Below are 27849 nucleotides of genomic sequence, written 5' to 3' on the forward strand. Positions count from 1 at the left end.
GATTTACTACTACCACCTCATAAACTTGGTCAACAATTTTCTGACAATCATTTTCTAGAGGCAAATAACCCTGGGGTCAGATTGACCCCAGGGGTAAAATGTGTTAGTAATTTTTGAGGATAAAAGGAGGGTTAAATATGTTACAGTGTGAAAATCACAGTGATGAGGTAATTACAGGTGTGATGTATGGAATACTGAGGTCTACAGCATGTTATGATACAATGTATGCAGGCTTTCATGTGTGTGGGTTTTCATGTTAAAATCTGTTACATCACGTCTGTCAAATGTAAGGCATGGGGGCCAAATCCGGGCCTTTGGAACATCCAGTTGGGCCCACAGGAGAAAGTAAACATGACAGACAAAACGTGAATCTTTGTGTAAATTACGCACTATTTCAGTTGTAGATATCTCAATATACAGTATTTAAACTTTTCTTAAGTTGATATTTGTGTGTTTTTAATTTATTAACATTTTATTGTTATTCTATCTTTGTGTCGTAACGCCATTCAAAGTTGCTACAAATTTTGTTGTATAACTTTGTACAATAACAATAAAAATCTATCTATCTATCTATCTATCTATCTATCTATCTATCTCATACATAAACATATTTTATGTGGTTATATTTATGCTACATAAAAAAAGTCCAGTACATTTTTCCTAAAATAATTCCACTTATTGTTTGGATATTGCTGGTGCCTTTCAGACTTTAATTTATAAGTACAAACTTACAAATTTTGAGTGATTTTAGAATCATTTTGTGTATTTTTCTGTCATTTTGTACGGTTCTTTAGTCGTTTTGTGTAATTTTGAAGCCATTTCGGTTGTTTTTAGAATCATTTTGTGTATTTTTTGATCATTTTGTACAGTTTTGTTGTCGTTTTGTGTCACTTTGGAGCCATTTTTGATTGTTTTTAGAATAATTTTGTCTATTTTTCTCTCATTTTGTACGATTCTGTTGTAATTTTGTATGATTTTGGAGCCATTTTGTGTGTTTGTAGAATCATTTTGTCTATTTTTCTTTCATTTTGTGTGTTTTGAAGTCATTTTACATAATTTCATCTGCTTTTGGGAACATTGTGCGTGTGCGTGTGCGTGTGCGTGTGTTTCCACATTATAATAATGCATGCAATGAATCAGAATTAAAAAAAAAATACTTTAATTATATAACTTTTGTTACAAAAAAAAAATCATGGAATGAAAACAAACGCTGACAAAAGATACATACATGATTAAGTAAAAGCAAAAAAGTAAACATAAGCTGTAAAAGTGCAGGGTCTTGATTAAATTAAAATCAGGCATCTACGGGTCATACCTGTCCTCCACCTGCATGGGTCCCTCCCAATTGTCTCTGTCCTCTGACCAATCAGGCTTCGACTCGGCCCTGCTCTGACCAATAGGAACACGCCTACCATGCAGCAGCCTGAGGGCACGTTGGGATAAAAACTTAAGCGTGGGGAGCAGCGAAGGTTTAGGGAAGAGTAGTAGGGAGGGACGCGGGTCACAGCCTGTGGAAACACCGACAGACACCATGACCGACGCCGAGGTGCAGAGCGTTGCTCCAGCGGCACCGGTGGAAGACAAGCAGGAGCCGGAGAGGAAAGTTATAGGTGGGTTAAAAGAGCTGCTCATTAATCAATCAGGGCTGCATTCAACATGTGCGAACTGATTTATGCACCATTGTGGGCTAAACACGTCTTTATACCATAGATATATTATATTAAACTGAAAGCTGCAACATTGAAATTATTAAATAGAAGTTATCACGTTTCAATATGTTTGTGCATCAACTTTATCAGTCTGTTATATATATATATATATATATTAAAGGGTCAATAGTGCACTATTAGGTGTTGGTTAAATGACCTACATTTATTTTTATCCATGGCACGCGCATGTCCTCGCACCTGAAAATCCTTTATGTGATTTGCTGCAATCAAGCCAATATACCTTTTATTTTCCTCCTGGTTTCTTTTGTCCTGTCTGGTTTTCACTTTGTTTAGTTTGAAGTTGTTGGACGTGTTTCTTGATCCTAACCTGGTTTCAAAGTCTCACTTGTTAATGATTGATTCACATGGACTCCCTGTTCCTGTGACACAGTGGAGGCAGGAAGTTGCTGTATGACTTTTTTTGTGTTTTCCAATATAAAGTCTATCTAAGCTATATGTGTATTGTTTTTTTTTTTTTTCCCACAGCTACTTCAGTTCAAGGAACAGTGAAATGGTTCAATGTGCGTAATGGATATGGCTTCATCAACAGGTATGGGTTCATCTACAAATTGCTCTTTTACATTTCTCAACTCTACATTGGAACATTAACTCTACATGCACTACAATGAAGGACTTTAAACTAGTGCTAGCTGGTTTTGTGACTTTATGGTATATCATTTTAAAAAAAAATTAATTACTTGCGTTATTAATCGCAAGTTCTGGTCTTGCATGCTTGCTGTGCAACTAAAAACTATGTCCCTCAGATCTTTGTGCCACTGCTTCAATTTCCCAATGTGTCTACACTAAATACGCACTGGGATTGCATTGATTAAAACAAATGTATATCATAATAAATGATATTCGGTGAGAACCGGTACACTGTCCAGTATGGCTGGGCAATGTATCGCGATTCAATATGTATGGAGTTTTCTATTTAGGTGATATAGAAAATGACAATCATATATATTAACATTTATATCATTAGGTACAAATCACATCATTCAAGTATTTAATATTCATAGAGTACACTCAGTGTTGACAATTTTTTCCATTTTACTGATATATTTTTATAGCTTTTTATGTATTAAAACACTTGTTTTAGGAGTCGTTGCTTTTTTTTTTTTTTTTTTTTTTTTTTTTTTGCTTCTCAAAACGCATGAAAAGCACAGCTAAATGGATTTCTAAGTGCATCCTAAGACCCAGACCTTCATCTAAACAAGCCACACTATAGAACTCGCTCACACATGCTGTCCCTTGAAGAAGAAAAAGACAAAAATGACACATGGTGTAAAGGTGTTTAGTAAATGTGCCTGTGTGGAATTTTGCATTTGCAAATTTAACCTAGAATTTACTTTCTGGTGAGCCTTAAAGTTAAAAATGTCAAGATTATCAAAAATCGCCATTTTGAAATCAGAGTTTTGGTTCATATTGCCCAGCCCTACTGTCCAGCACCGATTTAAACTTTCCTCAAATACTGTATGTCTATAAAATGTAATGCATGGGTGGGGTAGCCTGATTGCCCCCCCACTCCCAAACAACTCTTTACCTGCCAATGTGCTTAATCATTTTAAGGGTAATGGTCAAAAAATCACATGGAACTTGACCAAAACCAAATGGAGCTTAATTCTAAATGTTACACGTAATGTGTGAAGAAGCACATCTTTGTTTTTAATGTTTCCTAAACGGCAGGACTGTAGTTGTGACATTGATTACAGATGTGCCCTTTACATCAGCCTCATCTATTTAGCTGTTTGCTTGTTTGAACTATAAAACATAAGATTAATTTTTACATACATTGAAGACGTATCTTTGCTGGTTTGGATTTATAACTATGAACATGGCCTTTGATGCCTTTTTTTAAAGACGGTTATTATAAAACTTTGTTTATGGTTTACTTTACAGCTTTGGTCAAACTCCAAAAACGGTTTTATCAATAAATGTTGTGTTTACAGGAGTGATACCAAAGAGGATGTGTTTGTCCATCAGGTGAGGCAGATCTTTTTAATGTATCTTTGTGTGTAAAGCGACCTGCTTTTAAATATAATTTTCTTTCATTCTCAGACTGCAATTAAAAAGAACAATCCGAGGAAGTTCCTCCGCAGTGTCGGAGATGGTGAAATTGTAGAATTTGATGTGATTGAAGCATCCAAGGTAAAACATGCAGACATTAACTTCTAAAAGTCTGGTTAGTTCGTGATGGTGTTCTTTGGCGTCATACCCACCCTCCAGGGCTCAGAAGCTGCCAATGTGACCGGTCCTGGAGGCGTTCCAGTGAAAGGAAGCCGATACGCACCCAACAAGCGCCGTTTCCGCCGTCGGTTCTTCCCTCGGACAGAGGACCAGAGCAAGGCAGCTAACGATGAAGGGTCTGCTCCAGAGGCTGAAGGGTCTGGGGAGAATGAAGCGAGGCCTCAACAGCGTCGCCGGAGGCCCCGTAGACTGCCCCAGGACGGCCAAGAGGTAACCTAACAGTTGAGGGCTGGAATGGCTGTTTGTAAACTAAAGCTGCTCAATGTCTCGCAGCTATTTTACACTTTAAAATGAACTAAATGTGTTCACAAAGATTTGAGGTTTATTTAACTGATGTAAAAGAGCTGTACTGTAAGTGCAATGCTTTGTTTAGTTTGCCTGTTACTCTTTTCCTCTTAGGGTGAAGCTGCAGATCAGCAGGATGCACTTGCAGAGGGCGACCAGCGGCCGCCGCGACGCAGATCTTGGCGTCCATACCGCCGGTAACTGCTCTACATCTAAACTAGCTACAGATATGTAGCAATATTAGGCTAATATTTAACTTCTGGAAGAAAGCATGAAAATAAATACATGGGGTTTTTGAGTATGCTGAATACGTTTTTAATGGGATCCATGTTGGTAAACCAACGGTTCCCACTAAAAAACAAAAAATCCAAGATTGTCATTTTGGATATTTTGTCATAACTTTGGTTCTATTTGACATAGAAGCATGATCTCAGTGGCAAATTCTAGGTTTTCAGGTTTAAGGAATTCAATTATGTCTTAAAATACCAAATATTGTGCACAGAGCAAGATTCAAGATGGCTGCCATCCGTATTTGCGAATTTCAATCTCACCATAACTTTGGTTCTGTTAAATGTAGAAACATGATTGTTATAGTTGAAATCATTGTACATGTTGGCAAGTGCTGTAAAATGAACACATCTGATTAATGCTCATGCATGCACAGGGATAACAATATATAATCTTTATATATTTGGATGGGGATTTAAATCAAATAATTCACCCTTTAAAATGAATCGTTGTCATACAGTTGTGGCTGCAAACAGAACGCAATTTCACCCTTTTCATGTGTAAAGTGTTGTGGTGGCCATCTTATGTCTTGCTCTGGATGCAGTTTACTGTATTTTAAGATGTATTATTGAATTCCTTGACGATAGGCCATTAAGCTCATGCTTCATGTCAAATAGAACCAAAGTTATGACACAATATTTATTGATTTTGAGTGGGAACCTTTGGTTTGCCGGTGTGGATCTTATTAAAATTGATTCAACTCCACTCCATGTACACATTTTCATGGTTTCTTCCAGAAGTGAATGTCTTTTTTGGCGTATCTGCCTGGCTAAACTGTTTTGGAGTGTGAAAAGACTTGGCTTTAATATGCTTGGTTGTAATGACTCTACCAATCCAGACAGTTTCGCCCTCGTCCACCTCCTGAGCAGACTGTAGCTGACCAGGAGACGGCCGTTACCGAGGACAGCAAGGAGCAGGAAGCTGGGAAGCAGGCGGAGACTTCAGAGGAGCCGCTGACCAATGGAGAAACGGCGAAAGCCCAGAGACAGCGGCGCCCATCCAGACGACGCAGACAGAGAAATTCAGAGTCCTCTACCTCGAAAGTAGGAAGTCATTTTGTGAACGACTAGCCTAATTTGGCATTGGATTAAAGCCCCAGGGGTGATTTTAAAAGCTTAATCTTAGTGTAATTTATTAAGAATGAGTTGATTTTTGGGAGCTATATTTATATTAAAGTCATAAAATTAATCTGTAGTATTTCAACATTTATTATATTTTCAAATCTCTTAACTTATATTTGATAAAATATTTTAACTTGTAGTACAATCTAAACATGCAACTATGGTTACTTTTTTTTTTTTTACTTTAAAGGTCCAGTATGATGCTTTTTTTTTTTCACCCATCTTATTTGTTCTAAGAACCCCAACAATGTAGTATTTGAGGTTTTTCTTCCCAAACTCTCCTGTTTCCTGGAGTGTTAGCCCTCTGAAAAGCCACTATCAGAGCAATTCTCAAAACAGGCTGATTTGCGGCCTACTTGCATAGTCATGAGTTTCTGCACACAAACGCAGCCAGGCTCTCCTTTCCGCTCTTCGTCGTCAGTCACCAAGTAAAAGTTAAAAGCCGTCCAATTCCACAACAGTCTGTTAGCGCTGTGAGCCACGAATCCGTAAAGATCCCCATCGTTTCCTCCTCAGTTCACAAGCAATGACGGGTCTCGCTGCATAGGCTGGTGTAGCATTAGCACGGAGTGCTAACAGTTAATGGGTGTAAACAATGGTCGTGGCTCCAAGCATGATCGGCAACAGAAGAAGTAGTGCTGTTTGCATTTACATATATGGCAATATAATTTATGAGGCACGTATTATGTCCATGTTAGGAGGAGAGAGGATTGTCTAGAGTTTTGGCGTGACGTCAACTGCCGGGCAAAATCAAACTCGCCCTTTTTGAGCTGACTTTTGACAAAATGTGGAATAACAAAGGTGGGAGGAAACACCACTTTTTCAACTTGACCCCTCTGAATGAGGCTAAAAAGATGTACATCACTGTAACAAAATCATTTTGAAAGTGGTTTTTTAATTTTTTTTTTCATCTTACCGCCCCTTTAAAGAAAAGCAGAAACTTTGAAGCAGCAGCTACACATTTGTTCAGAGTTTTAAAGTTTTACGAAGTCTTCATAAAAAAAAAAAAATCAGTTTTCTCTTTATAAGTTGAGTTGATAGTTACAGAATTGATACTTATTCTGCTTTCTGAGTAATTTTGGAATGGTGTGTAGACACAATCATGTAATGTTTCCAATGCAGCTCCATCGTTATCACTAGTAGATTGTAAAGCTGTTTAAGGAGTAGTGGAACTGTAAAACATCTAGAAATAATTTAATGGTCACCAGAACTGTAAATCTGTGAATGAAGTAGTTCAAAGAAACAAGACCACTTGCTGAAATCCAGTTCAGTGACTGACCTTTTCCAAAAGCCGTTAATTCGTCTTCTAGACAAATTGTCCAAACTCGAGTAAAATGCTGCTTTTGTAAATACAAATTATTTTAAGTGACATCTTACACCCTCTACATTTCTGATTTGTTAAACACTGGACTGGAGTGAACATTTCTGCCAAATCAAATGCTGAATAATCAATGGTACTGCTGAACTGGCACCACCTAATCTTTGAGATCAATTGTCCAAACATCTGATTCGTGTCAACCTTCCAGTATGATGCAGAGAAGTCTGCTTCAGAACCTGGTACTCCACCTCAGACCTCAAAACCTCCTGCCCCGAAGTCCAAGTCCCCAAAGGCATCCCCTAGAACCGCTTCACCTAAACCACCCAAGTCGCCTGAGGTAAGGAAGGCCATATTCGCTGTTACTATTGACCGTTTTTAGTGTTAAGTATTTAAAATGTTTCTTCTTAGCAGGCACCTGCCACAACAGCCCCAGCGCCAACAGAGTGATGTCCGTGAGGACAGTCACATGACCCCTTGGCAAGAGGTGGGACCCCACACTGAAGTGTTGCAACCCAGAGATTGGACATGAGTAAATGTAGGGTTGCACATCTTGTGGCAACGGTATGATCAGCAGATTACTAGGCTCTCGAGTCACGTGACCAAAACATGAGGTGTAGCAGTAAAGAGTTTTTAAGAGAAACTTACCAAAGCACCAGATTTAATGGAGAACCATTTTAGGTTTTATGTTTAGTTGTGTTTCGTGTCTATTTTTTTTCCCTCTGGTCTTAGCTTTTGTGTGTTTGTCATGTTTTTTTTGTCTCTCGTAGGTCCTTGGGTTGGAGGACTGGACCCATTTGTGAAAAGTGCTCTGCCCTCTCTGCACTCCCTCCCAGCCTCCAACCCACTTCATCTCGCTGTCATCTCGGGCTCCTTCCCTACTCGTCTTGTGCTGTTCTGTTTAGACATTGACGTTCAGGGAAGGTGTGTTGGGGGGAGAAAAGGATATAGTGGGTTGTGATGCAAATACGAGATTACGTGTCTTTATAAAAATAATTAAAACTTCTGCTTGGTAGCCCAGTTATTCCAACCATCTTTAAAAGGAATTTTCTTTAATAAACCAAATGGGATACATTTAGTAGTTGATAAAAAAACCAGACTTGTTTTTTATTTCGCTTTTTAATTTGGTTGAAGAGGGTACACCAAGCAGGTGCGTTGAGTGGTGAGCATTATGGGAGTTCCATTTAGTTCTGATGCCACCTCAATTGTTGAAACATGCAACTCCCTTCATATCAGTTCAGGATAGATTAATGCGAAGAACTCTTGTTTCATTTGTTTTACTTGTGTGCTTTTCTTTGGAGGGGAATATGTGCAATGTGAGAACGTGAATCAATAAATGTGTGCAAATCTCAGCGTTAAGGTAGTTTTTCTTTCATGGTTATTGGTGTTGCAACCAACTTGAATAGGTGCATATTGCCACCTACTGTACGTATTTTATTTCACAACTTCCCATTTTTCATGTCTGACTGAAAGTGTTTATATTATGGGTTTTAGGGGTGAAAAAAAACACCAGTTGTCTTCAGTTAATGTATTTACATTATTTTATACATGATTACATTAATATTCACTCCATATAAATAACTCATCAGGAAATAAATCTAGATAAGTAATTTTCTAAAGGTGGAAACACAGCAGTAAAGAACAGATGGCAAACAATAGACAATCTTGGTATTGATACAAAATATATAGTTCCACATTTCATTAGCAGCTCTTGAACATTGCATTGTTCTGGTACAAACTGATATACTTCAGGAATCTGAGCTGTTCCAATAAATCTTGTTCCTCTTACTCACTTAAAAAAAAAAAAAAAAGAGAGAAGCAAACTTCAAAAAAACTTAATGGAAGTGCAGAAAGATGTGACCTTTAGACCGTTGGAACTTAAAATCCCCAAGCGCACACAATATATTAAAAACTAGCTAAGCTTATATAGGAGAGTATCATGTATTGCCATTTTCAATAAGAATGCATATGAGGGGAGATTTTGCTCAATGACCTGAAGCATTTAATCTGATCAAATGCTAACATGCATGATAATTTAGATTTGTTGCTAATGTAACTGCTCTTGTCATTAGAAAGTTTAACTAGTAGAAAATCGCACCATTAAAATGCTGTCAACCTCCCTTTTGTTCCTGTGCTTATCAAACCCTTATTTGCATCACCGCTCAATGCATTTCTATGCCTTTCATTTTGTGAAACTCTACATATCTTTATATATAAAGTGCAGGAAATCCCAGGTCTCTCCATTTCTCAGTATTGAGTTGAAGTACGTCACCTTGGAATAACATCCTACCTCATTGGTAGTCAATCCTTCAACAGTCCAGCAGTACAGGCATCCTCATTCCTTGAAATTACAGCTGTCGGTCTCTTAATCTGCAAGTGCTACCAGATTTCTTAAAGGTTTAGCCTTGTTTTGTAGTGGTACCATATTTCATTACAGCTTATGCACAAAAATCCGTCAAGAAGATACATTAGGTAACCGAATTCAGGCCCACAATGAAAGCTTGGCGTTTAGGCCCAAACACAGTCTCAAGTTGTTCTCAGTTCAGATTTCGTCCAAATGACGCTTCAGTTGTTGCTGTCGTCCCCCAAGTAATCCAGCTCAGTGCTGGGTTTGTCCAAATCCATGTCCAAGTCCATGTCCATCGTTCCTCCTAAGTTGTGGTGGAAGTTGGCGGCGATTTGGTCAAATGTCTTGCCTTGTGTTTCTGGCACGCGGAAGAAGGTGAAAATAAGGAAGAAAAGGAGCAGTGCGGCAAAAATCAAGAAAACGTATGGCCCACAAAGGTCCTGCAAACGGAAAATGTCAAATAATGACTTATTAAATGTAAAAAAGTCTCGATTTTGGTACAAATTTCGACAGTACTCACAGCTACATATTGGAAGCACATGCCGATGATGAAGTTCGCGGTCCAGTTGGAGAAGCCTGCCATAGCCATGGCAGCCGGCCTCGGACCTTGAGAGAACAACTCGGCTACAAAAAAACCATGGGATGGGACCGGGGCCGATCTCAAAGAAGGCGACGAAGCCAAATATAGCTAGCATGCTAATGTAGCTCATTGAAGGAACAGTTTCCTGAGAAGCAAAACAAACATGAGTTGGCATTGATTACAACAAAAACAGTCTAGGGCTGTGTTCAAAATGGCACACTCTGTACTATACACTACAAACTCAATGAGTATATACTGTCTTCTATATACTATTAGTACGATTAGGATGATGGCCGATGGTGAGCTGAAGTATACTTCCAAGTTTTCCAAGATGCATTTGGAACCTACAATGACTTCAGGTTTTTGAAGCACACTGAGGCTAAAGATCTCACTTGATTCTCCACTTTTGAAAGGTCCCAAAAGCTTTTTAAGGAAGAAAGTCACCAAATAGAAAATCAATATGTGGTCATTTGATCCACGAAACTCGCGGAAAGACATTTCATGCCGACATTGTGCTACTGACAAAACTTCTGGTTAACTTTAAAACATGAGTTCTATTTACAAAAGCGTTAAACTACTAATGGAAAACAAGAAGAGATGCTTTTGTTTTGAAAAGGGGATGTTTGATTTTTAGCTTGAAGCCGGTCCCAGGACGATTTTATGTTCCGCTCACAATGTATCGTGGGGCGGTTGAGTATGACTAGTTTGCCCACTGTGCATACTATAAAAATGTCCTGATTTAGTATACATCAAGGTATTTCTCACGTACTCAATCTTTTCATACTATCTAATGTGAACACACAACGTGCTCATTTTGATGTCAGACTTAGTATGGGTAGACATTTCAAACAGCCTAGATCTTTGAGGTACTCACAAGCAGAGCCAGGGCTATGGTCATGATGATGGCACAGATACACATCCCTGCCAGGCCTAACATGTGGAGCGTACGTCGACCCATCCTCTCCACGAGGAAGAGCTGAGGATGACAAGAATAGAAGAGTGAGTAGGATGTTATCTTCTGTAGTAAACAACTAGCTGTCCTACACTATTTATCAAACAACTGAAGCTAAAAAGACCACTGAGGATCACCTTCAAACAACTCTTTTTTTTTTATCCCACTCCAACCCATGGCACCATATTTGACAGGCAGGGATTATAATAAGACTGACCATTAGGAGATTATTAACCCTCCTATTATCATTGGGGCCAATGTGACGCCATTCATTGTTTGTCATTCAAAAAATAACGGTACATTTGAGTAAGCATAAAATTATCATGATGTTTTTTCATTATGCTTAACACATATTGCACGCATTGGTGTTTCTGTGGGGTCAATTTGACCCTTATGTTTTTTTGGCTTTGTAAAACTAGTCTGTCTGTGTATTGCATACTGCACGCTCTCTCTCGCTCTCTTGAAAATGTGCTCAAGGAAAAGGTTTACTATCAGTGAGGTTTTGGAACAGCTCTTTCACAGTGAAACTGACGTAGAGGAGTGTCTGAAACTTCCTAGTGAATAACCCAAAAGATGTTGCAAAAAAGAGATAAAAACAAGTAAATATACTTTTCTGGTCATAATGTTGTCAGTAAATTTGATAATATTTGGATGAAAACTATTCAAGATAAATTAATTCAGATTTCAAACTTTGGCCTGATGGTGGAGCTAGAGAACAGATGAGGGTTTTGTTATTAAGGGGTTATTTATGTATTCAACAAATAAACAAAGCGATTGACACAAAAACTTGGTCAACAGTTTTCTAAGAATAATATAGGCAAATATCCCTGGGGTCAGAATGACCCAAAGGGTAAAATGCATTAGTAATATTTGAAGATTAAACTAAGATGAAGAAAGTTGGAATGATTCCTTACCGAGACCACAGTGAAGGCACAGTTTACCACTCCAGCTCCCACCGTGGCATAGACTGGACTCTGAACTCCTGCTTTGGTGAAGATACTTGTAGAGTAGTAGAAGATCTGCCAGAGAACAGAGTTTGGTCGATTATAACACAGCACAAGCTTTCTTTTTTGTACCGTGTTTTTAGTTCAGGTATTAATGAGTGAACGTGGGACTCACTGCGTTGATCCCGGACAGTTGCTGCGAGAGCTGCAGCAAGATGGAGATGATGATGGGCTGCCGATAAAGAGAGGAGCGAAAGAGCTCTGGGATGGACACCTTCCTCTCCATGTCCATCCTTCTCTTCTCCTCCTTCATCTCTGCCAGCATGTCACCTACATCCTGCCTGCCTGTTAACCTCCTCAGACCTGCACATCAAACAAACACATTAACACACACATGTCAAACTCAAGGCCCGCAGGCCAAATTCGGCCCTTCAGAGCACCTAGTCTGGCCCATAGGAAGATTTTGTTTAAAGTAAAAAATACAACAAAAACAGGACTTTTTGAAAATTATCATAATGGAGGATGCAGAACTTTTTTTTACAGTAATAATTATATTCAAAACCAGGAAAATTCTTGCAAATTATTCCACAAAATTCTGGCAAGTTACATTGAAAATTTCCCGAAAATTAGTTGCATAGTCAAGGATTTTTGACCAATTGAATTTGCTGGATTTTGTTGGAATTTTTGCTTTTCCCCTCACAAAAACATGGATTTTTTTGGCCCGGCCCACTTGATTATAAACTGGGTCATATTTGGCTCTTGATCTAAAATTAGTTTGACACCCCTGCATTAACCAAACCCAGACAGCCTTAAAGAGAAGGACAACTCTCAGTGCATCAATCCACAAAACCCTTGATAAAGGTGGGGCCACTAATGGAACGGATGTCAATCGGCAGTTCAAAGCTCACCACTCTTGGCGTGGTGCTCCTGGCACCGGATAATGTAGAGGAATCTGGGACTTTCAGGGCAGAAGGGCAGCAGTGACATCTGGAGTACAGTGGGCATGATGGTAAACCCCATCAAAACAGGCCACAGCTCGTCACTGCCCAGTAAGGACTCCAAACCAAGGATCTGCACCAGGAAACACAGCAGATAATCAAGTGGAGTTTAATTCAACCAAAAATACTCGTTTATATGGAAGCTCTAAAACGTTAAATTCACAACCAAACTTGGAAGCCCCAGAAAATAAAATTGTGGCCACAAATTAGCTATGACTTGCGCACGAAATACTATTTGTTCATAATAACATCATACCCAGTGGTTAGCGTAGTTAATTATGTTTGCGCTGGTGCTTATATTGTATTTTACAATGTACAATCTGTATAATGTGATGAAATAAAACAATGAACACACGTACAAAATGTCTCCATGAAATAAAAAATAATATTCAAGCTTGCGAGCAGCTGTCGTAAAACAACCACTACATAGTATACATACTGCAGGTATAATAATTTGTCAGGGTTTGTTTGTTGGCAGTGGCTATCCGTACGGTTGCCATATCAATATACCGACATTCTATCAGTACGCAGCGCCCCTTTTTGGCCAGTTTAGGTCACGTGACTAATACTAAGACTCACCCTAAACCTAACCCTAAAAATTGTTGCGATATTGGGGTATAACCTAAACCTAACCCGAAGACGATATGTACTTTTACTTCGGTAACCGTACCAATATCACCGGTGGTTGTCCCTACGGCAACCATACGAATAGACACTTTCTTTTTTGTTTAGCCCTGGTCCTCTAAGTCTTTGTTTGCTCTGTTTAGTTTCAGTTCTAGGTCTTGTTTCATGTTTTAATAGTAAGTAAGTAAGTAAGTAGTTTATTTATAAAGCGCTTTTTGCAGATAAAATCACAAAGTGCTGTACAGAGTTGTGGTAAAAGTGCAAGTGCAACACAATAGAATAATAAAACAGGAGTGCATAAACATCATAAGAACAGCAACATTAAAAGATAAATAAAAATTAAAATCCAGTTAACTAAAAGCTTTTCTGTAAAGTGTGTCTTCAGCAGTTTTTTAAAAGTGTCCACACAGTTGAGCTCCCTGAGAGACTGGTGCAGGTTATTCCAGAGTCTGGGAGCTACAGCCTGGAACGCCAGGTCTCCTCTGGTTTTAAATTTAGTTTTTGGGGTCTTTAGAAGACCCTGACCTGAAGACCGAAGGCATCGCCCTGATGAGTAGGGGCACAACAAGTCCGAGATATATTTAGGGGCCTGACCATGTAATGCTCGGAACGTGAGAACTAATATTTTATATTCTATGCGAAACTTAATGTCACCATTCTGTGCATTATGCATTATTATTCATGGCCACAATGGCCATTTTTACCATGTAATGTCTGCTCCGTACTAAACCATAAATTTAACCTTAGAGAACTTTAATTTTACCAGCTTAAATCTGTTTGTTTAAATTTTGGCTTAATGTCAGTGAAAAATGTCTGGCTCCCCTTGAAGTGTGGGTTTTAAATCTGGCCCAACAGGAAATGTAGTGAAATACTATAGTTGGCTTCATACCTGCGCTAGGAGAATCCCAGTAACTATAGCCAGCTGATGCAGTGTTCCTAGTGCCCCTCGAAGGCTGGTGGGTGCGATCTCCCCCACGTACATCGGTGTCAATCCCGATGCCAACCCTGAACAGTGGAGAACACTGAGTACACACAGAGGACTCAAACAACTGGTGATGATGCACAAAGGGGAACAAATGTGGCTCACCACAGTAGGCACCGATGATGAAACGCCCGAGAATCATCATCTCAAAGGACCGACAGAGCTTGGACATCCCCATCAGAGTTCCTCCGATAAAGGCCAGCAAGTTGTTAATGAGCATGGCTTTCCTCCTGGAGTGAAGACGTTAACGTTTGTTATCGTCTAGCTTTAGTTCATTTAGGGATAGATTAAAACAGCGACATGATGAAACTTGAAAAACTAGGAAATGATTTGATGAGCTTAAAATGGCCAAAAGAAATTAGCCACTAGATGGCGGTGTAGTTCAAATACCCTTTACTAGTTTCTCTCTGCTTGTTGAGAGCAGTTCATGTAGAGCAGGGGTTCTCAACCTTGGGATACTGAGAGGGGGTCGCCAGATGCCTTCAAGAAACTAAGAATATTTTTTTAACAATTTGAGCACATTTTTGCTTATTTTTTACCCATTTTCTGCAACTACACCAAACTTGACATATTTTTATCCTGTTGTCATCACTTTTTCTTGCCATATTTTTTGCTCTTTTTAATGCATTTTTGCTACATTACTCCAATTTCTGCCACTTCTCCATCAAATTTCAATGCCTCTTTTCTCCACTCTCAAGACATTTTTGGCACTTTTAAACCCTTTCCACGTCTTTTCCCACCTAATGCCACATATGTTGTCACTTTTAACCTATTTTCACCATATTTCGTGCTTATTTTTGCTAATTCAACCACATTCTGCCAGTTTAAACTAATGTTTCCAATATTAACACTTTGAATAATTTTTTTTTTTTAACCACTTTTTCTGTCCATTTTTGGCCACTTTTTAACTAATTTCTGTGGTTTTCAAAATCCCATTTCACCACCTTTTCCACCATTTTTGGTCCCTTTTAACCAATTTTATTTCTGATTAAAACAAGGATTTACATCTTTAAGATATGGCACAAATAATAAGCAACTTCCTGGATAACAGTGGATCTTGTTGAAATAAATAACACAGATTCTTAGAACAAACCACTGACGTAGAGGTGGGTAACCTTATAACAGAAGGTCGTGAGTTTAAAACCTGATAGCCCTGTTCTTCCCGTGAGGGTGTGCATGTTCTCCTCACAGTGTTGACCTGTCATGCACCTCCTGCTCCAAACAAAGGATTAGGTAATGATCACATGAAGCCGTGTTAACGACCACCAACCACAGCAGTGATGGTGGCTTATTTTAGAGACGCTTGTCCTCAGTGCACCGAGGCCCACATTCCCTGCTCTGCCCCCCTGAACCACAGTCCCACAGCTCAGCTTGGATCTCCTTTTAGCCAATGGACGCTCCAGTTTGTATCCCAGCTGCTCGGGTTACGGCAGGGAACTGGGCTGACTGGAAATAATCCTGGACAGAGCTTCTTCTAAATGACTCTGGACTGGATCAATTTTTTCGAATAACGGATCCAATATTGTATTTCATGTGAAATAATAAAATAGATGTCTGAGTATTACATAACAGATTTAGAAAGCAAACAGTGAACAACCTGAGGAGACATCAGTAAAGGATATTCACTCACATTTAAAGAGTCAGTTTGTTAGATTTGACATAATCTCTTTTATTATGATGATGTGAGCAGCTGAGTAGAGAACTCACTGAAGAGGTGCTATATTATAATATTCCAGCAAACATTCAATTCAACATGTTAATTTTTTTTTAAAAAGGCAAATCAAATTTCAAATAATTGATGCAGTCACTCTGAACAGATAAATATCATGGCGAGGCAAAATAAACTGATAATATCTCAACAACATCCAGATCTATTGATTTCATGTCATTTTAGTGTAGGCAACACGTGAAACACCTTCATTAACTTGATTGATCCTTGAGTAATTCACATTATAATTCGGCGGCCCCAAAGTAAATGCACACAAAATAACCTATAAAATGAAGGGAAAAAAATAGGCTACACAAAATCAACAAAAAATACTCAAAATGAATTTAAAAACACAGAATTTTAAACCGTCCTTTGAGGCAAAAGATGGTGGTTTGTGCCATGAGATTTACCGTTTGAGAGTGGCGTGGGAAGGAATTACATTTGGGATGCATCATCAGTAGTGTTTTGGGTTTTTTTGGCCTTGTTAACACTAGACACCTGCATCAAAGGTGGCCAGCTACAGGGTGATGAAGCCTGAGTTGCGTCCCATGATTGTTACCCACTCTCTTTTTTGTGCAGCTTTGGGCCACTTCACACTGAGCCTGTGCCCTTTAGTCTTTTTCTCCCTTTCTCTCCCATATAACAAAAACATAAAAATAAATGAATTTACTTTATATCATCAGATGCGCATTAAAGCTTGAGGGGGCGTGGCTTTGGATGGAGCTTAAATCAAGCTAGCTTCCCATCATTGTGGAGTGTACCGTCGATGTTCAAATCGTTCGTTGTTGTAAATGCTGAGATAAACGTGGATAATGTGGCCCTCAGATTAAAAAAAAATCAAAAACTGTGATAGTTTCCCATCTTTCCTTTTACCTGATGACAGCCTCTTATACATTTCACAGCTTTACTGTTCAAACAAACAATCCACAGCCCGTCTGAGGTGTGTGTTCTCTCTCCTACCTGCCCAGCCACTCAGACACAAAGCCCACACAGAAGGAGGACAACATGCCCCCGATGGAGAAAATGGCCACGGACAGGGACCACAGGGAAGTGAGGGTCCCTTCAGAGATGGGCTCATTGTATCGGTGCATCCACGTGGCATTGTAGTCCTTCTCGATGATCTGCACATAGTGCAAAAAAACAAGTATTACCCTATCATGCACATGTCTGGAAGAGCGTCAATACAGTAATCGTTAGCGGTCGTTTGGAGATTTGGTTACTTATTTATTTTACGATTAATGAAAAACTCATACATATGTATTTATCTATAATACATACATGTCCTTACATTCATCTCAATCCTTTAACTCAAATATTGATGCAAATAATCTACATTTGATGGCAGTCAGCTCTGAAAGATAATGCTAATGATAAGTCGGAAAGAATTGTATAGAAGAAGATCTACTGTATGTAACCTTCACTTTTCCAACACCAATATATTATTTTAAATCACATGTCAAACTCAAGGCTCGGGGGCCAAATCTGGCTCTTTAAAACACTGAAATCAGCCCACTGGAGAAAGTAAAAATGACTGAGAGAATATGAATTAATGCATAAGTTATCGGAAACAAATAGAAACTTTTCAATGGAATTATTCATTTTATTTAATTAACATAAATGTTGGCATCCATGCAATATAATACACTTTTAAATTTAAAAACAGATTTATTTGGCAGCAGAACTTTTCAATTATTGATAATGTTTGCAGGGGTTTGCATTTTCTTACTCTTGAATTGATGAAAGAAACCAAAATCCTGCTCAATCCTAACCAAAATGTCCCCATAATAAATCAAAATTGTCCCTACCTGTCACTTACTGAACTAAAATGAGTTTGTTTTAAATTATAAAAAGAAGCAAATACAAGTATTAGACTGAAATAAATCCAGTTAGCCAAAGATACAATGCATACTGCAGTGTATTTAATTTCAAATGAATTAATAAAATAGTTTCTAATTGAGTCAAACTGATTCATTTGCACAGTATTTTAATCATCTCTGATTTTGAGGTTTGCTCTCAGGTCAAAGGGTGTCTGCATATTCATTTATTTGGGGTCTCTAAACGAACTGTAGTGATGCACATGGGTACGGAGCATTCCTGCACCACTCTCCTTTCATTGGAACGGTATACGTTACGTCAGCCCTTCGTAAATCACAGCGGGAACAGCTTATAAATGCAGCGCAGGATCGTGCGGCCGCACTGACGCATCAGATGTAGCTGCAATCTGAGCAGCAGCATACTTTATGGACGGAACAAGTCGGGTTTATAAGTCATGTCCCTCTATCTAAATATAAAAACGCAACATGCTTCACGTTTGCTTTTGGATGCGATAGAAAACTATTCATCCATGTCACGTTGCCACAGTTTGACTGCATGATTATTCAAGAATAATTTAAAATTGTTACTATTAAAAAATATTGAAATTTTTATTGAAGTAATATTTTAGACACTTTTGTAAACACATTACATTTGTATTATTTTACAACGCATTAATACAGCAAGTCAAATGCTCTATTCCAGTTTTATTATCCAAAGAATAGCATTAATGTCTTATTTATTTATTTTATTATGATGATCTATGGGTGTAAGACAAAATCAATTTGGCGATATATTGCGATATTTCACGCACGACTATCGCATCGATCCAAAAAATATCCCAATCGACATTTTTAATCATGTTTTTTAATGAAAAAAAAACAAAAACATTTAATTGCGCTAACATATGCATAGCACGTAAACGGCTGGTCTCTAGGTGTCAGTGAGCCACATACCTCATTCCTCAATGCATTTTTAGCTTGGAAAATGATTGCACATTATTTTCATAAAACAAACTAGATGTATGTGGTTAATTTCTTTTTCTTCTTAACAGAATCAGAATCTGTTGTTGAAGCAAAAGTTAAACTTTTTTGAAAAATGTAATTTGACAGTTTGATAACATATACTTGTTTTTGATATTTGTTGTTGAATTATAGTTAGTTAGCATTTTGTTCTCGCAAGTTTAGGAAAAATTAAATAAATTGTATTTCATGTCATTTTGTACTTCTTAAGGTGAAATTTGTAAATATTAATATCACAATATACAGTATATATTTCGTATTGTTTAGTATTCAATACATCAGGATTTATTGTATCGTGACACGCAAATTGTGAATCGTATCGCATCGTATCGTATCGTCAGATTCATGGAAATGCACACCCCTAGGAGGATCACTTGTGTCCGTTCCCATTAAAAAAGCCTTTATCTGACGCTCATAACTAGTTTTGATGAATGTGGCCTCACACGTGTGTGTCTGTGTTTCCTAGTTTATATTCTAAACAGCATGACCTGGTGTTTTGGTGTCAAACACACTGGCGTGTCAGTCGGTGTCTGGTTTAATGCCAATACTGTACCAGCATCTTAAACCCGCACTTTTTCTATCATCACTGCAAACTGGGATTGGTTTCAATCCTGTTTATTCCAGACGTGCGCAGAGTGGACACGTACGTTTCTGGCTTGTTGTACAAATTGAATGGTTCAAAAATCCCGTCCAAAACTTATGCAGCATCTACCTGTGTAATGTTCTACTACAGTATGTGACCGATTAATTAAGTTATCATCTTACCTTCTGTGGTGCATTAATAACACCAATGTTGTAGCCAAACTCCATTGATCCCAGGACAGCGGTGAAAACCGATAGAGCAAGAGTTCCTGTCACCGTCTGCACACAAAGACCAAAACCTCAGTTTTTTTTTTGTTTTTCATCAAGTCCTAAATGGGCAATTATTATTAATATCAAGCCTGAGTGAGTGGCCTTCACTGACATTCACTATATTTAACTCACTGTGTGATGATGAGAGAAAAGCTCTTTCACACTGTGTCCATGACAGAAGCGACTACGTACTTTACAGTTGATGATGTGGGACTGTAGCTTCATATCACGCCACAGTCACCTGTCTGTACAATGACGGATCAGATGACCTTGGGGAGAGAGAGCTTACCCTCGTATAAAAGGGGAGCTGAGTCCAAGATAAAAGCCACTAACAAGAGTGACTTTTATTTGAGTCTAAAATGAGACGTCAAGGACACAAAAATGGTCCTACAAAAAAAAAAAGTTGTCGAAGCCATGAACTTTCCCAAGAAATCCAAAGAAAAGTTTTGTTTTAATCCTTATATTCCAAATTAGAGCTGTTTCTTTGTCCCATCATGGGACTCTGTGTCGAGTTTGTTTTGTGGGTTTTTTTTTTTTGCCTCAAAACTAATAGAAAAAGAAAAGTGCAAAACTATGACAGTGATGACGGTGTTTACAAGCTTTAATCTTTAAACAAAACCGTATTTTGTCAGTTTTTTGCCATATTTGCATGTGAATTACAATGTATCTATAGCAACGTGAATTTAAAAGTTAGCCGAGGCTTTTCAGTTCAATAAGATAATGTCTATAAATTAGTTTAAACTGGCAAATAATGGGCCTGACAAATTGTGAATGTAGTTGAATGTGGAGAAAAATGTGCATGAAATATGGTGAAAAGAGGTTAAAAGTGAAAATAACGGGTCAACATTTGCGACAATAGGCAGAAAAAGTGTTTGAAAGGGTTTATAAGTGCCAAAAATGTCTTGAAAGTCGGAAAAATGTGTAGAAAAGGCAATAATAATAATACATTTTATTTGAAATTCAGCGCCTTTCAGGTCACCCAAGGTCACTTAACAGTACATGATAAAACCACAACAACATAGTATAAAACCGCAATAAAATTTAAGCTAAAACAGTATAAAAACAACAGTAAGCGATGACATTTGATGGAGAGGTGGCAGAAATTGGAGTAATGTAGCAAAAAGGCATTAAAAGAATGACTTTTTCAATATTTCAGTCATGAAACATCAATGTCACTAAAATGGTTATTTCCACACTGATAAACAAAAAAAATTGTCAAAGTCGTGAACTTTACCAAGAGATCCAAAGAAAAGTTTTGTTTTAAGCCTTATATTCAACATTAGAGCTGTTTCCCATCATAGCACACTGTGACTCTGGGTTGTTTTCTTTGTTTTGCCTCAAAACAGATAGAAACAGAAAACTGGAGAACCACGACGGTGATGACATATAATTTTGCATATTTTGTAGGATTTTTTTGCAATAATTTGCATGTGACACGATGTATCTATTGCACCGTGAATCTAAACATTAGCCAAGAATTTCAATTCAATCCCATATTGTTTTTAAATGATTTTAACCTTAAAACAAACTTCAAAAATCATGCAGCACTTAGAACAAAACGCAAACTGTCGGAATATGTTTCCTGTTAACCTCGCTGTGTTGAGTCTCCTGATAAGTGCTGTTTAGCATACATGAACCAAAACAAAGGTGTGTGTGTGTGTGTGTGTGTGTGTGTGCGTGTGTGTGTGTCCTTGCAGAAAAAGTGAGAGCATCAGAAGTAGGACAACAACGGTAGTGCATTAGGATGGATAGAGTCCTGTTTGCTGCAGACATCCTTCAATGATAAGTTACACATTTAGGCAAGGCAAGGCTCATTTATTTGTATAGCGCATTTCGTACACAAGGCAACTCAATGTGCTTTACATTTACTAATGTGTGCTTTGGAGAAACAAGGTCACTTTGATGCATGGATGATTATTGTGATTCGCCTAATTCAGTGGTAGGGTTCCAAATAAAGGTTCCAGGGACCAGGGACCCCCACTGTACCTGAAGGGGGGGAGCTTTTGTTGTCCATCTATAAAGTCAGCAAAATGATGGTCCGTTGTTCTATGAATCTGTGAAAACCACATTTATTTATTGATCTGAATAACATCCACTGTTATCCAGGAAGTTTATTATTGTTTGTGCCATAGCATATAGTCATCTTAAAGATGTAAATCATTGTTTTAATCAGAAATAAAATGGGTACAAAGTGACCAAAACTGGTGGAAAAGGTGATGAAATGGGATCTAAAAAAACCACAGAAATTGGTTCCATGTGTCAATATTGGCTTAAAAGTAGGAACAATTAGAAATAAGCATGAAATATGGTGCAAATAAGATAAAAAGTAACAATAATGGTCAACATATGTGACATTAGGTGGGAAAAGTGGTGGAAACGGTTTAAAAGTGCCGAGAATGTCTTGAAAGTTGAAAAAATGTGCAGGAAAGGCATATAAATTTGATGGAGAAGTGGCAGAAATGGGAGTAATGTAGCAAAAATGCATTAAAAGGAACAAAAATATGGCAATAATAGGTGATTAAAATAGGTTCAAATATGGCAAGTTTGGTGTCGTGGCAAAAAAAGGGGAAAAATAATCAAAACCGGGCTCCAGTTGTTCAAAAAATATTCTTTGTTTTGTTAAGGCATCTGGCAACCCCCTCCCAGTGTCTCGCGACCCCAAATGGGGTGCTGACCCCAAGGTTGAGAACCCCTGGTCTGGCAACAAGACAAAAACCTATTGCTGTATCTTGACAGTAGTAGATTTTTATTCATATCAATTTAAACCTGAGGTTCCCACATACTTTACCACAGACAATTTTCAATAGTTTTTATTGCAACTATTTATTACTCAGACGTGTCTAAAAGATAGAAGGAAAGTTGCATCCTCCTCCTGTGGGCTTAAGTATATTTATTTTGGCAATTTGCACATGCTTGTGTGTATATGGGCGCTGACAAGGAACCAGTCAAACCAGTCTGAGGCAAACCCTCAGGTATTTCACTGGTCAAGGTCAAAACTCAGGACCTTAAGGGAACTAAGCAAAAACAAGCCTTTTAGTAGCGGAGTTCATTCAACAAAACTTTAATTGTGTACATCAGACATTTTTAACATTATTCTTTAAAATCAAAGCAGCATTAGTCACCTTTAACCAATCCTCAGTTTGGTATCAATCAATCTCCTGAGTGGAACATAAAGTTTCTCTTTGATTAACAGAGTCAGAGCCGTGCGTAAAATCTCCCTCAAGAGGCGCACCGACCGTGCGCCCAAAATAACGCGCTCTCCAACAACGCGCGCCTCTTCATTTCCCCTCCGACAGCTGAAAATGTCAAACAAATGCAGAACAACGCAGACCCTCACCTCTCCTCCGAGTTGCTGAAACTTAGCAGGCATGATTTGGGCAGCTCCAGCCACGCGCGGTGCCCGGTGACAGATGCGTCTGGTGCCAAATGGAAACAAACCGTTGTTTTTGAGCCGCTCAGCAGCTCACAGAAGAGTATAGGCACCGTTAGACTTCAATAATGTGCCTGCGTCCTGCGCCCTCGGGAAGTTTGTGTTGTCCGGGCTGCTGGGGTAGAGTGGCACCCACGTGCAAGGAGTGGGATGAGTTTGGGGGGAGGGGGGTGTGGGGGTGGGGGGGGGGGGGGGGGGGGGCTGCTTCAGGAACCTCTCTTGACCTTAGCAACCATTGGCTGGAATGAGGTGAATGGAGGAGGAGCAGCAGCAGCAGCACACAAAGAAGTGTGTGAATCAATTCATGATTCCTCTGAAGTCCAGTAGAATGATAATCATGAATTGATTCACATAATATGTATACAGTAGCTGTTCAGAGTCTGAACACTTTATAGCGACAGCTATACATATTGTGCTTGGGTCTATTAATGCTTTTTTTAATTAAGCTTTTAAAATAGTTAAACTATACAGATAACAACTTGTCTTTCTTACCAAAAGTTTTAAGACTTTTGGTAAGTTTCCACCAGGCTCTATGGCTGATTGCAGGCAGGCTGTTTTCCCAGAGATCTTAAATAAAATGAATCCTTTTATATATGTGGGCAGCGCCATTTTGGAGATTTCAGCCAATCAGATTACACAAACATTTGGGCGACAGTGGCTCAGTGGTAGACTGGGTCGCCCAATAACCAAAGGGTTTGGGGTTTGGATCCCGCTCTCGCCAAGTCATTGTCGTTGTGTCCTTAGGCAAGGCACTTTACCCACATTGCATAGAATGAATGTGGTGTGTAAGTGGGTTTTGGTGGTGGTCAGAGGACCGATGGCGCACTATGCAGCCTCGCTTCTGTCAGTCTGCAGCTGTGGCTACAATAGTAGCTTACCACCACTGTGTCTGGAGTGAAATAATGACGCACATCAATGTAAAGTGCTTTGAGTGTCTATGATAAAGCGCTATATAAAATCCAATGCATTATTATTATTATATCATATTCTCTGCACACTCTTTGTATTTCTGCTGCCAAAGAAAGTCTAGTCTATGCAGTAGTGCTTAGTTACGTGTCTTCCGTTCCATGTTTGTTGTGATGTTATAAACCAGAAGCATGAAATTGGAAGGATTTGGATGTTGTAACACCAGGAAAGGAGAAAATGCTGGTTGGTGCGGCATTAGGATGCAACTATCAGCCTGTTTAGATTAGATTTATTTATTTTCATTGCAAATTTTGTAAATACTTAACCCGTTAATGTCCACCGTTTCGAATACGAGTCAAAATGCATTTTCTCACTCATTCACTCTCTTAAAAGTATATAAATATAAATTGCAGTCGGTGCCCTTAGGGAAAGGTGCAGCCTCTGTGCATATGCTTTCTTTGCTAGTCAGCTAAATAGTCTTTTATACTCATGATCTCACCTTATAAAGGTATTCCAGCATGTTCATTTCGTCTTCTTTTTTGAAAAAACATTATGTTAAGGTTTCATTTATTCAGACAACTTTTTTCAGGAAATGTACTTACAAATGTACTTTGATCTCCTGGCGTGCAGTTGAAACATGTCAGGAGATCAAAGTAAATTTCCAAGTAATTATATACTGAAAAAAATGTGTCTGAATAAAGGAAACCATAAGATATTAGGTGTAAGCGCCATGCTGCTGTGTCCGTGCGCTGGGTCGTCTTAAAGGATCCCTGCGTGCTTTCCATTTGAAAATCAAAGATACTGTAAAAAGGAGAAGTCTATGTAACCATGGCAACCATCGGATGTCTTTAACCTTATAAAACCAGTGTGAGTTACATGAAGGGAGCACTTTCTTGAGTAATCACTACGATACAGTTTGTCAAACGTGTCGACTTCCACAAGCATGCGTTTAAAGTGCTTTTTAATGCAATGAAACGCGTAAAGGTTACATTGATTAGTCTTTCAGATGAAGCATCCCTTTAATGATTTAGTGCAGTGGGCCTCCAACCTTTAATGGGTGCATGAACCCTGTCCCAAGCCAGTTTCTCTCTGGTCCATGGTGATTAGAGGACACTGCATAGCCTGCAGCGATGCTGAGCTCACAATGATGTCAACGTATCAAACGCGCATTAAATGCGACCTGGCCGTTCACACTGCATTCGCATGACAAAAGATCAGATGCGTATCAGATTTTTAGGACTACATATCCAAGTGACTTGGGTCGCATTTGAAAAAATTGGATTTGGGGCGTTCAGACTGCCATAAAAAGATCAGATACAGGTTGCATAGGGGCAAAAAAAATCAAATTTGTGCATTTAGTCCTGCAGTGTGAACGTAGCCTTTGTTGTGTTTGGCGGAAGTGTTTCTGCATACGCGCTTATTTTGGTTCGATGTGAAACTACATTGCCATCTATTGGCCTGGCATGTTTACTAAATCGTTTTTTATATTTCCTTCTGTCTCATGTAAACAGAGATGGTTTTGATAACGTTGCCATGTAAATGCAGATCTTTTTGGAAACAAAGACGGAAACAGAAGCAAAACGTTGTCGCATAAACAGGGCCTTAATATTTCTCATGGCTAACAAACAGAGACTATTTTTTGTCCCTCTCCTCTTCATTGTCTGCCGTCTGAAATCTCTTTTTTTTCTGTTTCAGATCACATGCCAAACAAGTCATACACTGAGTCTCTCCCCACCATGTTCCACCCACTGCTCTCACTGTTTTACACAACAAAGCTTAATCCTCATCTGCAGGCAACAGGTGGATCCTAAATTTAAGCCAAGTCCCCTGAGTAAAGTGGTGTAGTGGTTGCTGGGGGGGGAATTGACTGACACAGGGGGTAAGGGGGTGTTGATAAAGGGGGTGTGTAGTGGGAAGGTTCTTGTGGGCGGGAAGAAGAGAGAAATATCTGCTTCAGCCAGATCTCCTAATAAAATTATTCATGCCACCCCCCCACCCTACTTCGCAGACCCCCCCCATCTCACGCCACCCTCTCCTTGGAGCTCCTTTGCCTTTTGCTGCCTGTACATTGGGAAACAGTGGGACAACCTGACACCCCCTCGTCAGAGGTCAGCAGGGGCCCAAGCACAGTCATGTGTGTCTCTGACTAAATGTAGAGAAACCCAACACCGTCAGAACAGTGGCGGACAGGCCCTGCCAACATAGTTTCAGAGGTTTGTACGCAACCTCGAGGAGACACAGAAGATATTATTACATTTTGACAAAGTATCACATGCGTTCATGCAAACCGGGCCAAGAACACGAAGAGACCTGCCAATGATGGATTGGATAATGCAATTTAAAACACAATCTGGCTCATTTCTAGATAACAGATCTCTGTCATGAGATCTAAATGGATTTTCTGAGTAAGTTGTCTGAATAAACGAAACCTTGATACATTATTCAAAAATAAGACAAAAAAAATCAAAGCGATCAGCAGACGCCTCTGACGAAGACTGGCAGTCATCAGGAGATCAAAGTGGAGTTCCTGAGGAACAGTTGTCAGAATAAACCGAAACCTTAACATATTGAAAAAGAACCTTGCTGGAATTATTACGCAGAGGTCAAGGAAACATCAAAGTGATCAACAGACGCCTCTAAGGAAAACTGGCAGTTGTGAGTTGAAACATGTCAGGAGATCAAAGTGGATTTCCAGAGGAACAGTTGTCTGAATAAACAAAACCTTGATATATTATTCAAAAATAAGACAAAAAAATCTTGCTGGAATTATTACGTGAAAGTCAAGGAAACTTCAAAGAAAACATCAAAGCGATCAGCAGACGCCTCTGACAAAGACTGGCAGTCATCAGGAGATCAAAGTGGAGTTCCTGAGGAACAGTTGTCAGAATAAACCGAAACCTTAACATATTATTCAAAAGAACCTTGCTGGAATTATTACGCAGAAGTCAAGGAAACATCAAAGTGATCAACAGACGCCTCTAAGGAAAACTGGCAGTTGTGAGTTGAAACATGTCAGGAGATCAAAGTGGATTTCCAGAGGAACAGTTGTCTGAATAAACAAAATCTTAACACAAAATTGAAAAAGAACACAAAAAGAATCTTGCTGGAATTATTACGTGAAAGTCAAGGAAACGTCAAAGGAAATATCAAAGCGATCAGCAGACGCCTCTGAGGAAGACTGGCAGTTGTTTGGAGATCAAAGTGGATTTCCTGAGGAACAGTTGTCTGAATAAACTGAAATCTTAAGATATTATTCAAAAAGAACCTTGCGGGAATTATTACGCAGAAATCAAGGAAACATCAAAATGATCAGCAGACGCCTCTGCCGAAGACTGGCAGTTGTCAGTCGAAACATATCAGGAGATGCACATAGATTTTCCTGAAGAACAGTTGTCTAAATAAATGAAACCTCAACAAAGCTCCTCTGTAACACAGTGTCTCTTGTTCAATCAATCAATCAATCAATCAATCTTTTATTTGTATAGCGCCAAATCATAACCAATGGTATCTCAAGACACTTTACAGTAGAGCAGTCTTAAGGACGGACTCTTCATTTTATGGATACACACATATGCATATATACGTATATGCACATACATATGTATCCCACACCCAACATGAATTCATCATGGCGGCAAGGAAAACCTTCTGTTAAGCAGCAGGAACCTTGTGTGGATCCCATTCCTATGATGAACAGCCTTGTTGTCACTACATGTACGATTCC

The 27849-nt window shown here is 38.9% G+C and overlaps 2 protein-coding genes across 5 annotated transcripts; one reads left to right on the forward strand and one right to left on the reverse strand.

The window, feature by feature from the left end:
- Positions 1 to 1432: 1432 nt before the first annotated feature.
- LOC114480669 (Y-box-binding protein 2-A-like) lies at positions 1433 to 8320 on the forward strand. Of its 4 annotated transcripts, none has more exons than XM_028475029.1 (10): positions 1433 to 1610; positions 2196 to 2259; positions 3662 to 3695; positions 3771 to 3860; positions 3939 to 4169; positions 4359 to 4441; positions 5371 to 5575; positions 7180 to 7308; positions 7383 to 7455; positions 7739 to 8320. In XM_028475029.1, the coding sequence occupies exons 1-9, from the start codon at positions 1532 to 1534 to the stop codon at positions 7416 to 7418; spliced, it is 951 nt and encodes a 316-aa protein (XP_028330830.1). In that variant the 5' UTR covers positions 1433 to 1531; the 3' UTR covers positions 7419 to 7455; positions 7739 to 8320. The 4 variants fall into 4 exon arrangements, with proteins under 4 accessions (XP_028330830.1, XP_028330827.1, XP_028330826.1 ...); XM_028475026.1 differs by having other exon boundaries at positions 1434 to 1610; positions 7380 to 7455; XM_028475025.1 differs by having other exon boundaries at positions 1434 to 1610; positions 7380 to 8320.
- Positions 8321 to 8481: 161 nt separating this feature from the next.
- Positions 8482 to 23380, reverse strand: LOC114480666 (solute carrier family 2, facilitated glucose transporter member 4-like). Its single transcript, XM_028475022.1, is given in 12 exon segments — positions 8482 to 9755; positions 9836 to 9949; positions 9951 to 10040; positions 10770 to 10871; positions 11762 to 11866; positions 11967 to 12154; positions 12700 to 12862; positions 14303 to 14418; positions 14501 to 14625; positions 17064 to 17224; positions 19703 to 19798; positions 23127 to 23380. Coding segments are annotated over 12 exon segments (1515 nt in total). The 5' UTR covers positions 23160 to 23380; the 3' UTR covers positions 8482 to 9533.
- Positions 23381 to 27849: the final 4469 nt, after the last annotated feature.

Source organism: Gouania willdenowi, chromosome 18, assembly GCF_900634775.1.
Source record: "Gouania willdenowi chromosome 18, fGouWil2.1, whole genome shotgun sequence".
NCBI classification, from domain to species: domain Eukaryota; kingdom Metazoa; phylum Chordata; class Actinopteri; order Blenniiformes; family Gobiesocidae; genus Gouania; species Gouania willdenowi.

Excerpts from the sequence above, each read along its gene's own strand:
- LOC114480669 (XM_028475025.1), top strand. The coding sequence starts at position 1,532 with ATGACCGACGCCGAGGTGCAGAGCGTTGCTCCAGCGGCACCGGTGGAA. Across the intron at positions 4,442-5,370 it reads TCTTGGCGTCCATACCGCCG|ACAGTTTCGCCCTCGTCCAC; the intron begins GTAACTGCTCTA and ends CTACCAATCCAG. Across the intron at positions 5,576-7,179 it reads CAGAGTCCTCTACCTCGAAA|TATGATGCAGAGAAGTCTGC; the intron begins GTAGGAAGTCAT and ends TCAACCTTCCAG.